Genomic DNA, 13,799 nt, shown 5'->3' with positions numbered 1-13,799 from the left:
CTCTCACACAGATAAGCTGATGTTATAGAAATCGTATTTAACGCCGTCAATCTTATCATGGTATCCACTTTCTGAGCTCAAGTTTCCAACAGCTGGAGGTACACCAACACTACTGGGGAGCATGTCCCATCTGTAAAAGAACGGCAGCGGTACAAGTAAAGCAAACCCCACCCCAAACCCTTCAGACTGCTGAGACGCAATGCTTTATTGCACACAGAACCGGAGGGTGAAGGGCCACAGCTGAAATTACAATGGCACAGTGTCACTTACCATTTGTCACTCTAGGCTTGAGCTATAATAAGAGTGTCTTTGTACGGACACAACAGCGATTATGGCAAAATATTTGAGCTAACCACTGGAGAGGTCAGTACGAGTCTAATCTGCAAAAAAGTCTCTTCTTGGTTTTCACTGAGTCCTTTGCCTTTCCGGCCACCCAGTTACTTGCCTTTCTTCCCCTTCTTTTTGGGGGCACCGGGCCAGGGAAAGCCCCGGAACTCCAAGCAGGCAGGGGCGTTGTGGCAGATGTAGTAAGCGTTGAGCATAGCAGATGGGCTGAGGATATCCACTTCCTTCACCACCTTCTTTTCTTTCTTTTTGGAGCTTTTGCCTTTGCGACGCTTGGGTTTGCTACTTTTAACTGCCTGCAGAGAAAAAATGACCACAAAAAAACACTCAGTCCTGCGTGTTTACAGTCTTGCTTCTGGGTAGAGGATCCCAAGACATCCCGGAACAGCGGTTTCATGGCATCTTAGTCCCGGCTCGCAGTATTAGCTCAGAGCCCCTCACCACAGACTCCTGTACTTTGTGGTGATTTTATATATGGACTCACAAGTGTTAATACACTTTCACCAAATTCATATTTGCTCTATAGGCTGTAAGAATCTCTAAGACCATCAGACAGAGCTAATTGGTGTTCCCCTGTGCTTCTCTCTGGCTAAAAAAAGGTTTGTGCGCAATGGAAATCATACAATCTTTTCAATTGATTTTTTTTTAATGAATGCATTATGATATAGTCCTAAGGTAAACTAAGCCTATGTTATGTGTTCATCCACTACTGCGTGTCAGCTTGTGACTCTGGATCACAAACCAGAAAAGCAGGTCTCCCTTCTACAGCTGTGGCCCTTTCAGGGCTCTGTGATACACTTGCTCTTCTACCGTTAGTGGTAACACGAACCTAAGCAGCAGCTCTGCCATTTTGTATGTAGGAAGGAGGTGTTGCCAAGATTCACTGAAGCCCTAGAGCTGGCCAAAAAAATACTCCTGTTAACTCCAGCTGATTAGCACTGGTGCCTGAACACCCAGCCTCTTGCCCCTGAGAGGGATTTGTCAGAGTCTGATTCACCCCCTGCATTGTTTTCTCACCCATCCTGGCCACTCCTTGCAACAAGCCTGGAGCGTGTCTGTGTGGAAGACGCTGCCTCCAGGTATTGAGCAACAGAAACCGGGTCAAGGACCCGGAGGGATCTCTCATTACCGCTGCGTAGACAGGAAAATGGTGATGGCAACACAGAGCCAGAAGGTGGGTAGTGTCCCAGGAATGTCAAGGATGGAGTGACAGCTAGTCCCAGAGAAAAGGCTGACCAGGAATATTTACACATCACGAGTGACTGAAAGTATTTGATCTCTGGTCCAATGCCAAGAGCACTTTCATAGAATCATAGAATGGTTTGGGTTGGAAGGGACCTTTAGAGCTCATCCAGCCCAACCCCGTGAAGTGAGCAGGGGACAGCTTTAACCAGATGAGGGTGCTCAGAGCCCCGTCCAACCTGGCCTTTAATGATTCCAGGGATGGGGCCTCCACTGCCTCTCTGGGCAACCTGTGCCAGTGCTTCACCACCCTCATTGTAAAAAAAAAGTCTTCCTTATATCCAGTCTAAATCTATTCTTCTTCAGTTTAAATCCATTACTCCTTGTCCTGTCACAACAGGCCTTGCTACAACGATTGTCCCCCTTTCAGTACACACCGAGTCATTTCATGCATCTGCCCATCTACTTCTGTTATTTGCCAAGTTTTGCACACTGCAATTAAACAGATCCAAGTGCTTCATTAGAAAGAATTAGCACAGATACAGCCAGAAAGGCCACATGTAACTATCAGCTGGGCATAAACTAGGGGAAGGCAGTATACATAGCATATTTTTCATGGTATGAATTCTAAAGAGTCCCTTTACAGCTCAGTAGTGTTAAGTGCAAAAGAGAAAAACACTGTGCTTTGAGGTATGAGAACACAATCAGGTGTACAATCTTCGGAATCCGCTGAGACCACAATGTGAAGGAATATGTACAGGTAAAAGGAAACAAACAAAAAAAAAAAGTCAGGAGTTCTATATAAAACACACAGAACCAATATCCACAGAAGGAAAAAAAGACAGAAAATAGAGAGTGCAAGCTGCAGCTGATGGCAGATTGTTTCCTAAACCTTCAGCCATGCAGACTGCAAACTACTTGAACTCAGGCATATATTAGAGAAGGCAACAAGCCTTTTTTGCAGACCTTAATTGGATAGAATGCGTTGAATACTTCACGTGCTGGAATGTGCACACTTCACAGAGTAGATGCTTATGTCACATTTTTCAGCCAGTCACCTGAATCACACCCTCTGTTTATACACTCCCAGCAGGGTCACTGGTGGATGTTGTGAGCAAAATTAAGTTCCTGGTCAGAATTTGGCCTGTAGCTGATGTTTCAGAATAAAAAAAGGTGCTTACCGGTAAGGGCAAGCTGCTAAGTCTGTAGTGAGAACCAGGGAATGCCTTCTGTCTAGAGCAGCCTCACTGCTCCTGCTGTCCCCCTGCAGCAGATACCTCTGACCTCCAGGTTTTAAAAGTTCTCAATCATTGTCAGCAACTGTCTTGTCTTCTGTTTCCTGTCTCTCATGATATGCAGCATTGGTAAGCTGCAGTCAGCTCACACATTCGAGCACAACCTAGAGCAGGGGTTCCTGAAGCGTGGGAACCTAACAAGCTACAGCACAGCATTGCAAATTTTGTCAGAAGCAACACCTTGTGATCTTAGAGATCCTTTCCAACCTTAATGATTCCTAGTTTTTACTTTCATTAAAAATAATCCAGCCACCAAGCCAGGAAACATGAAATTACTACTCTACCCTTAACTGGTTTAGTGGTGGACATGGTAGTGTTAGGTTAATGGTTGGACTGGATAATTTTAAGGGTCTTTTCCAACCTAAACGATTCGATGATTCTATGATTCTATGTGTACGTACACAGACAGCAGTGCCAAAGGCAACGCTTGGTGTACCAGCTGAAAACCCTGGGATTTCTTACGGATTTATCAGGCAACCAAAGGATGTGTGATGCCAAACAGAGCGCAGCTCTTCTTTGGTGTGTAGAGGCAGCATTCACACAGATCAGACTTCCTACCCTGATCTCTTGTGAGTTTTTGAACTACAGCCCAGCGTGACATCTGAACGCTCTTCAAACGTACTGGGAAATCCATGTTTGTGCAGCACTTTCATTCACCCCCAAGCAATAAGATTTGAGGCTTTATAGGATGTGGGCAAAATTTCACAGCCTGTAGCCAAGAACAAGAAGAAAAGCTAAAAATCAGAATCAGGTGCGTACTTGCACACAAAGTAAATTTGGGTCAGTTTATGTCCTGCAGCCTTGGGATGGAACCTTTTGAATATTAACTCCATTTCCTTAAAAAGCGGTATCAATACTCTTCAGAGGAGTCAAACCTGTATTACCATGGCTACGTCCTTTTACTGAGCGGAGGGACTCCACATCAAGCCCTGGAGATGGATCCTGCAACACACAATCACGCAGCGGGTTACATGCTGTGCAAAACACTGGTATCATTTCCCCCCTAAACTTTAAAGGGGAAAAAGAAAAAAATAGTTAAAGTTAGGCCCTTGCAAAAACAGGTCAAGGTGTGTCATACCTAAAAGCATTTCTTTGCAGAGAATCACCTGTGAAGTCATCTACTAACTGCCAGATTCCAGGACTCTGAGCTTCTCAGCAAAGCCCTTGAGATTTTCCTCTAACAACGCAAGACTAGACAGGGAAAAAAAGGAGAGCCTGAACCTCAGCTCGGTGCCAGCGCCCTGGAAAAGGCACTTGCCGAGCCCTGAGCTTCATGGCAGCGCTGCCGGACTGCTCCAGGCCCACCTCACCCACCAAGCCCCGTCCCTGCTCGCAGGACGCCCCGCGTAGCACAGGCAGACCCTTACCTCCCTGCTCCACAACACGGGCTGAAGAAACAAAGCTGTGGAGAGCTTCCCCCGCACCCCTCCCCGCGTGAAAAGACAACGAGTTCTCCACAGCTTTCCCCCTCAGCGGGTGAGGGGCGCCCGTTCCGCAGAGACACAGCGCTCTAGAAATAACAACACAAGGCTTAAGCGCAGCCCACCCGAGCCCCCGCTCTGCCTGCGGCGGGCCCCGAGGACTGAACGGGTCCGGTACCGGTAGCGGCAGCAGTCGCGGCCGTAACCTCCCCTCCCGGCCGCCGCCGCCGGGCGCGGCCTCCCCTCCTTCACCACCCGCGCCGCGTTGCCATGGCACCCAGCGCCGGCTCCCCCAGCCTACGCATGCGCAGCGCAGGGCGGGAACAGGCGGGAGCGGCCAGCGACGGTGGCAACGGCCGCCTCAGGAAAAGGGCGGGAAAAGCTTTTTCCGGGGCTGAGGGGAGTCGCCGCCGCCGTCCCGCCCTCGGAGGGAACCCGGCGAGAAACAAAGCACAAAGGGGCCTACACCACCCTCAGCCAAAAGTCCTAGCGAAAGGTCATGGGGAGGGGAAAAAAGAAAAAAAAAAAAAAAAAAAGTACCACAACAACTTACAGCTGGGAGGAGGAGGGAAGGAAGTTGTGCTTCTTCAAAGGTTATGGGAAAGACTGGCGTTCGGTAGACTGTTACGTTACTGGTCACGTTTTTGTGGGCAAAAAGCCTTGTTTTGGGAGATGTTATGCCTCGGTTTCCTGCCTGTGCTGGGGGAGGCGCGGCCCACACCTTCATCCTCTGCGATACTGCAGTGTGAACGTGGCGGGGGAATGTGTCTGTGTTTCCCCCGCTGACCCTTTACCGCAGAAACGTTTTTAAAAACAGCCTCTGCTTTTGGCTCCTTTGAGAGCCGCAGTTTCGCACAGCGGGCACCGAAAACTACACGTAACAGAGTTCGGATGTTTTCAAGAAATCCCTGTGCTGTGGTTGAAGTGAAGTTGAGGTCTGAGACCAAGGGAAGTGATGGAGGTGGAGGGGTCGGAGGGAGGAGGAGGCAGCTGAAGGGTTCATTTCAGTGCCCTGCACCTTTGTGTTCAAAAAACGGGTAGATGTGGCACTTCGGGACATGGTTTAGTCCAGTCTACCCTTGATTGGCTTAGAGTAGACTTGGTAGTGTAGGTTAATGGTTGGACTGGATGATCTTAAAGGTCTTTTCCAACCTAAACGATTCTATGATTCTATTCTATGATTCTATGATTTTTTAGATACAATGTTTTTTTCACAGCCAGGGTACTAATGCTCATAAATACCCTTTTTTTTTCCAAACTTAGGAGAAAGGATGGGAGACGGGTGTCTTTTCCACGTCCCTCAGCACCAGGCTTTCACTTGCAAAGTGCTGAAAATCAAAAAACACAAATGAAAAATATCAGTAGGAGCTGAATCGCCTCATAGAAAAAAATAGCTCATAATTATACTATTGCCAAACCCCAACACATCAGTGAGTCTGCCTAGATCATGGATTTATTTTTATCTCAAACATTAACCTCTCTAAATATGCTCTCTGGTACGTAAGCCCATAGGATGCACTTTATCATCTTTTAAAGCTTTTCTTCCAAATCTTGACGGGTAGGAGCTTGGAGGCATTTTGATTTTAGTGAGATTTCCTAAGGAAATGGGGCTTGCACTGGCACATGGATTGCCCATCAGCCCCTCTGCAATAACTTCTGAGACGGTTGGCTGATTCCAACCAATATTGACAAAGAAGTAAGGGTTTGAATACATGAATTCCCTACACATTTCATCAAAATCATCAGCTGCACAGAGTGTGGGAGAGAGGCACTATTAATGTCTCTGCTGAGGAAATGTGAGCCCAGCTCAGCCCGTCACTGGGCTGTTTGGCAGGGGCACGTGCCATCATTGCAGCAGGGAGGACAGAGCGGTATCGCAGGGCAGTGGGACATGAACCTGTAGGAAGGCAGCTTTGTTTCAGAACAATTAATTTTAACAAAAACAAGAATTCTCTTAATTTTGGGAGCTGGAGGCTATAAATTAAGTTTCAAATATCAGTGAGGCTCATCATTTTAACACAGTGGTAAGTACTGAAGACCAACGTGTGATTTCTTTTTTTAAAAAGCAATTTTGGGAATAGAGATGCCTTTACTTTTTAATTTGCCTGTTGGATATAACAGCTGTCCAGCCTTTGTTTTCTCCCCTGGTATGAAGTTTGTACATACTATAGCCTGCTATGTACAGACATTTAAATAAAGCAGTATTGGAAGGGACTGTGTGTAGAGGATTGTAAATCTGATTCACAAAAATATCCAACCATCTTTCCTGCTCTTCCTGGCAGCTACAGAGGTTGTTATTTCCATCTCACGGAATTATAACAATTAACAAGCATTCAGATGTTGCACTGGACGCTGTGAAGTGATGTGGTTAGAAACTGCATGTGGATTCTGCAAAGGAGCTTTTTTAAATACTAATAGAAGAGTGAACGTATTTGGCTACAAATGTAGAGGTACTGAAGGGGGACAGAACAACTCTGTAGTGGCGGAAATGTTTGTAGGGACAGTATTTCAGCATGAAAATGGAAGTGGATATAGAGAATGAGCCAGACCAGTGACTGAGTAGAGTAAAATGCCGTTTAATGAAGCATGATCAGAAGAACTCCCAGAAATTAGAACAAAAGGAGAGATGAGAACAACAAAGAAAACAGGAGCCCAACAAAACATGAAGAGAAATAAAGTTATCAGTGAAAGAAGGGAAGGAGGTGGTCAGGAGGAAACGTTTGAAGGGAAATAATTATCACTATGTGTAGATTAGATTTCAAAAGAAGGCTAAATGACAGAAATGAGTGCAACAGCAAAATGCACCAGGTAATGACTAGAGGAGCACAGGAATAGAGAAAGCAAAGGCGAAGTACCTTGGCGAAGTACATGTCTAATGATGATCTCTTTTATCAAGAGGGAAAGTTGAGCCAGGAGTGCAGACTGGATGGAGAAATGAGACCAGGAAACTTTGGAAACAATATCAGCTGGGTCATCACCTGACATCGTGGCTGAGCGTGGGTGTCGGTGGAGAGCGGGATGCTGCTGAGGAGGATGTTTTGAAAAGCAATTTTGAAACACAGAGTGGAAACCATTAGACTTATTTGCCTTGAGCAGAAAGGGATTGAGTTAATGGGAAACACCATTTTATCTTTCCAAAGTAATGTGCTTGAGTGCCTGACCAGCTGAATGCCATTACCGTGAATACGATGCAGACCTCTTTCTCAATCCAGTGGAAAAAACTTCTCTGTTGTAATCTGGACATGTTAGGTATCCTCAAGAACAAGCGATAAGACATTCAGTGTCGAAAACATACATCTCAGATTCTTTTACTTATCATGGATATTGTGTTTTCTCTAGAAAATACCAGCCTTTTTGCTCTCGTGACTGTTCTCTGTTGCCATGAGTGGGATGCAGGAGAACGTGCTGTTCGGAGGGAATTGCTTCCTGATCAGTGGGGAGTATCAAGCTTCACTGAGGCTAATGAGCATGTTGTCTCTCTTCTACTCAGACGAAATGATGGAGCAGCTGAACTGCTTTGTATTTAGCAGTGAAGGAAAACAAGGGATACTGTTACCCTGTCTCACAGACGAAGCTTGTCAGGGCAGCATAGAAAACGAATTGTAGAGTGAAGAGGTTCCTTGCCATTTGAAAAGGCGCAGGGCCTTGGTCTTTGGTTGTTCTAGGCATGTCTGTGGTTTGAGTCTTGTTTTCAGTGGTGAAGTTTACCAAAGCATCTCCCGTTCTTCCTTGTGCTGCTCGTTTCTCTCCCTTTGCTGTCTCTAAGAGGCCATGGGCAGCTGAATCAGTTAGCTATTTCAGATTAAAATAGCCCTGCCAGAGGAACATTCGCTGCTGAGGAAAATCTCAGAGGAATCCTGGTACCTGATCAGAAGGAGCCAAAAAAGACAGCGAAAAGAAGTGAAAGAATTGGAGAAGGATGGGGAAAGGCTCGGTAGTGTAGCTCAGAAAGAAGGTCTGCAGATTTTTCTAAGTAAAGCTCTTTTGAATGAGTCTTGGGATGGATAATGAAAGAAATAATGAAAAAAAAAATTATTTTTACTGTGTTTAGGGAAAGAATTATTTTGTGTAATTTTTATTAACAAACCACATGGCATAAAAGAAACAATCAGAATTATACTTGTTATCCTTACTTTTAGCAGAAACAATGGGCAAGAGACCACATTATACTAACTACTGAGGCTAAAAAGAAGTAACAGTAGTGACAAGCATGGCTGAAATATTAGATCGAGGAGACAAAAATCAGCCTGTGCAGTCAACTGTTGTATTTTGTAAAGATGCTCGGACCTGGCTACAAAACAAGCTACTGTTTACACATGCAAGGCTTTTGATAAATAATTAAGGGAAGTTTCTGCAAACTAAGAGTATAATAAACCTGGCCTCATAAAGTCACTGCTGTAGTTACAACTAGGTAAATAAAGAGCGCTTTAGCTCTGGCAGCTGTCAGGCCAGCACATCTCAGTATCATTATTTTTATGGAAATATTCACATAAGAGAAAGGAGGGATATTAGGTTATGGTCTTTTTCACAGAGAGAGAAGAAAATGTATGTGCACAGCCAGGGGACCACAGCCAAATTGAGAATCAAATGACTACTGAGAAGTGTGTGTGGGGAAACATACTGTCTTACGTTCCTTACTTCACCAAATTGATACCTTTTTTCCAACAAGTTGTTCCATAAACTGTGGAATTAATGAAAAGCCAGTGTCACACAGATTCACTTCCTTTCCCTGCAGTGCTCTACAGCTCAGCCTGCCTTCCCCTTGTCTTTTCCCAGTGCCAACCGTAAGCCTTCCCCATGTCCTGCAGGACAGGGTTCCTCTTTCCCCCAACCCCAGCGCACGAGGCAGCTGCAGACTCGCCCCAGCATCTGCCAGGCACACGCAGATCCGCCAGCCGTCGCATGGGTGCTAACCGGCCCGCTGCTTTCTGCCGGACTGAACGGATCGAGGCTGAATCCCCCCCGACTTTGCCTCGGTTGGGGAGTTAATAGGGTCGCTCCCTACCTAGCTGCCAACTTTCACAACTCTGAAAGGATCTTAATATCTTTGAGGCCTTTCATCCCTCACTCATATTTGCATGAAATTAGCTAACCAGTTTGAAAGTTGCTTATGGAGGACTGAGAAACTTATAGCGTAATTGCATGTGCCTTATATCCCTAGGAAACAAGGCTAAAAATAGAAGAATCTGTACTGAGGTACTGAACAAATGACGTACTGACAGCAAAACTTTCAGCAACCACCTGTAGGCTGAAAAAAAAAAAAACAAACCCCCAAAAACCAACCCTCTGCATCTCTGCATTTACAACAGAAACTGAGAACACTTGAGCATTCCTGGAATCAACAGTCATGTCTGGCATAAGATAACAGATGTGTTTCCTTCAGCTGTGCAGAAACCATCCAAAATTTTGTTCTGAAACTTTCTTGCTATACATCAAAATTGTTATTCTGTAATTGCTGCCTCCTAGCTCTTTTGAGATTTTTTTTTTTAAGGAGAAGAAAATCCTCACTGTGAAGCAAAGAAGTTTTAAACTGCTACCTGTTTGCAGCTTGAGAAGTGCAACAGGAGGATGGAGTCTTTTCTAGTGCTGCTAGAGAAGTAGCATCTGGGACTGTCTGAAGTACTGCTAAGGCAATTTTCTAGAGGGCCCTCAGTTAATACCCTGCTCAAACACCTCGAGGGAAAGTCTTGATAGTATTACGCTGTTTGAGTTACCCGCATCTGTTTGTAAGTGGTATAAACTTATTAAAATAGACATTCCCTCTATTCCTGCTAAACTGGCATTTCAGCCCCGCAGCTGCTCCGCAGAACGCTGTGCAGTCTATAGTGAGGCCAGCGGTTTTTATCAGCGTGAACTAAACCCCACGTTTTCTGACTCCAGAAGATACCCTCACTAGACAACAGCGCATCTCACTAGAAGTAGTCTTTGTGACAAATTTGGGATGAGATACAAACATTTAAGTTAAAAGATGTAACTTTCCCTAGTTACTTTTTTACACAGAGGTTCTTTCTGTACAGAGGCATATCTCTAGGACCTATAACTTGTGGTACTGGAAATAAATAGTATGCAAAGATAACAGTTTATACCATCCTCTAACACACAGACATTCAGGTAAGAATTTGTATTTCTATTCTCTACCTCAGTAAAAACAGAAGGCACTGAAAAGCCGTGGAAACCTTATATGAAGCACAATTTAAATATATGATGTAGAAAAATGTACATTGTGTATGTACTGTTTGGTGTTTTTTTTTTTTTTTTTTTTCAACATAAACATTTTGGGAAAGAGACACCTGGGGGGGTGGGAGAAGTTTTGAGCCAAATACCCAGGGCTTTTCTGAGTTTCTGATTCTTTAATAATTCATTCGTTTCCTTGTCCCCTTGGAGAAACACTTACCTTCATGACCATAGTTCATTAAAGACTAAAAGGGTTTGGATGCATTGACAGTCCTTCCTTTGCATGCACACTTAGTTGTGGGGGAATTAGATTGTTTTCTAAATCACTCTAAACCAGAGAATACCGGAGGAATCATAAAGCGAGGGGTGTAATATGGTTAATCAGAAAAAACCCACTCCAGTCTCTTTCAGTGTGGGGTCACCATGTGAAGGAAGGAAAAAAAGGAACCAACAGTGCTGGAGAAGTGTCCCTTGTGTCAGGATACGTGATACCACGCAGATGTACAGCTAAATTCCCAGGACCTTGGCCTGAGGGGGAAATTGCACATTTGGTAGGAAAATACAAGATAAAACATCACAGAGCAAATCCTGCACTTTCCAGCTAGTCTTGGGCTCTGGACCCTAGTACATGCTGAAAATAGCAGTATCTATACTGCATTTCTGCTACTTCAATATTTAACAGACCCTTCAGATGTCTGCCATCTCTACTTGGGGTTTGTTAATTTATTTGTGTTTATTTACTCTTTAGTTTATGTACTACCAGTAGGCTCTGGGGAACATAGGGAAATGCTAGGTACCATTTTTCAGAACGTGGTAAAGCACGGATGCTGAAATGACTTGTCCGGAGCTACAGAGCTTTCCCAGTTCTGGGATCCCTAAAGACAGCACCATGCTTCCATTATAGATTGTATGCCCTCTGTTTTTCATGCCTTACTGCTTGGAGAGGCTTTATTTATTTTTAAATAACTTTATTTTTTAAACAAGTACAAACACTGCGAAGACATCTACAGCCCCTAATTCTGTTTTTCTTTTTTTAGATTTCTATGGATACATCAGAACAGAACATCCGAAGTATGGCAGACAGAAGGCCTTTCCTCAACAGAGAGAGAGTGGCGATGGGCAGGGATCAGAGGTTAAGTTTATGGATTGGTTTGTGGGGATGTTTTTGGCCTTTAGAAGAAAAAACAGCAAAGGAAGCATTTAAATTAAGGTGCAGGAAGAAAAAAACTTAAGTAAATGTCTGCACTTTAAAAGTTGCTCTGGTTTATTTTGAACAAAAGCATATTTAAAAAGGTGAGCGGGTTTACTAAGGCTATTTCTTTGAAAAACACCTTTTACAAATCACATTAAGGAAACATTCTCAGTTTAATTCCACAGCAATAAGCACAAATCCTGTCATAACAAATACTTGTGGTTTTATCACTTGTGTGCTTGATACATCGATAACAGCATGGCCTAAGTGCTTACCTGCACAATATTAACACATGCTTCTTCGACAAAAGCCGAACTCCTGGTTTCATGGCCTGGGGGAGGTTAGATCCAGGATTCCCTGTGCTGGACTGATAAAACTTGGTAGAGAAAGATTATGGTTTGCAGGCTCTGTCATAATACTTACTTAAGAAAGTACTGTGAAGCCCAGCCTGCCTTTTCAGTGTGGCCCCTCAGGCAGGGCTGTTGGCCGAGGAGAAGGGACTGTCAGCCTGCATGGCACCAAGGGCTGAGATTCATTCAGCGGGTCAGCCCACAGCTCCAACCAGGCACAAGGGTTTCCAGCCTGCCTTCAGCTGCCTCCCTCATGCAATGCAGCCTTACCCAAGTGTAGCCTTTGCAGGGACCTTATAGAAAGTTTACAGCTCAATGTGCTGTTCATTCTGAAAGCTAAGGACCACAGTGTCTACTTTTTTCCTCATATGATGGCAGTAAATTGTTAGCTATAGTACTTTTCTTCTCTGCTTTAAGACTTGGCACAATCATTCCTCCAAATAACCTAATTTTTACACAGATTTTTGTGTAAAATCATAGAATCATAGAATCATAGAATCGTCTAGGTTGGAAAAGACCTTTAAGATCATCCAGTCCAACCATTAACCTACACTACCAAGCCCACCTAAACCAATCAAGGGTAGACTAGACTAAACCATATCCCAAAGTGCCACATCTACCTGTTTTTTGAACACTTCCAGGGATGGTGACTCCACCACCTCTCTGGGCAGCCTGTTCCAATTCTTGACCACCCTTTCCGTAAAGAAATTTTTCCTAATTTCCAGCCTAAACCTCCCCTGGCAAAGCCTGAGCCCATTTCCTCTCGTCCTATCGCTAGCTACTTGGGAGAAGAGACCAACACCCACCTCACTACTACCTCCTTTCAGGTAGTTGTAGAGAGCGATAAGGTCTCCCCTCAGCCTCCTCTTCTCCAGGCTAAACAACCCCAGTTCCCTCAGCCGCTCCTCATAAGACTTGTTCTCCAGACCCGTCACCAGCCTTGTTGCCCGTCTCTGAACACGCTCCAGCACCTCAATGTCTTTCTTTTATTGAGGGGCCCAAAACTGGACACACTATTCCAGGTGCGGCCTCACCAGTGCCGAGTACAGGGGGACAATCACCTCCCTGCTCCTGCTGGCCACAGCATTCCTGATACAGGCCAGGATGCTGCTGGCCTTCTTGGCCACCTGGGCACACTGCTGGCTCATGTTCAGCCGGCTATCTACCAACACCCCCAGATCCTTTTCGGCCAGGCACCTTTCCAGCCACTCCTCCCCAAGCCTGGAGTGTTGCATGGGGTTGTTGTGACCGAAGTGCAGGACCTGGCACTTGGCCTTGTTGAACCTCACACAGTTGGCCACGGCCCATCGATCCAGCCTGTCCAGGTCCCTCTGCAGGGCCATCCTACCCTCCAGCAGATCGACACTCCCACCCAATTTGGTGTTGTCTGCAAACTTACTGAGGGCACACTCGATCCCCTCATCCAGATCATTGATAAAGATATTGAACAAGACTGGCCCTAAAACAGAGCCCTGGGGAACACCGCTCGTGACTGGCTGCCAACTGGACTTAACACCATTTACCACAACTCTCTGGGCTCGGCCACCCAACCAGTTCTTTACCCAGCGAAGAGTATGCCTGTCCAAGCCGTGAGCTGCCAGCTTCCTGAGGAGGATATTATGCGAGATGGTGTCAAAAGCTTTGCTAAAGTCCAGGTAAATGACATCCACAGCCTTTCCATCATCTACCAGGCGGGTCACCAGGTCATAGAAGGAGATCAGGTTGGTCAAGCAGGACCTGCCTTTCGTGAACCCATGCTGGCTGGGTCTGATCCCCTGGTTGACCTGTACTTGCCTGTGGAGTTCGCTCAAGATGAACCTCTCCATAATCTTCCCCGGCA

General features: G+C 45.3%; 1 protein-coding gene across 1 annotated transcript; it reads right to left on the bottom strand.

Moving 5' to 3' along the window:
- Positions 1-437: 437 nt before the first annotated feature.
- SMKR1 (small lysine rich protein 1) lies at positions 438-7,113 on the bottom strand. The gene is made up of 2 exons (XM_075727531.1): positions 7,099-7,113; positions 438-641 (listed from the first exon to the last, which is right to left on the bottom strand). Exons 1-2 carry the CDS (start codon positions 7,111-7,113, stop codon positions 438-440), a joined length of 219 nt encoding a protein of 72 aa, XP_075583646.1.
- Between the last annotated feature and the right edge of the window lie 6,686 nt (positions 7,114-13,799).

The sequence above is a fragment of the Pelecanus crispus genome, chromosome 1, assembly GCF_030463565.1.
Source record: "Pelecanus crispus isolate bPelCri1 chromosome 1, bPelCri1.pri, whole genome shotgun sequence".
Lineage (NCBI taxonomy): Eukaryota > Metazoa > Chordata > Aves > Pelecaniformes > Pelecanidae > Pelecanus > Pelecanus crispus.
This window is presented reverse-complemented; position numbering and strand designations above follow the sequence as displayed.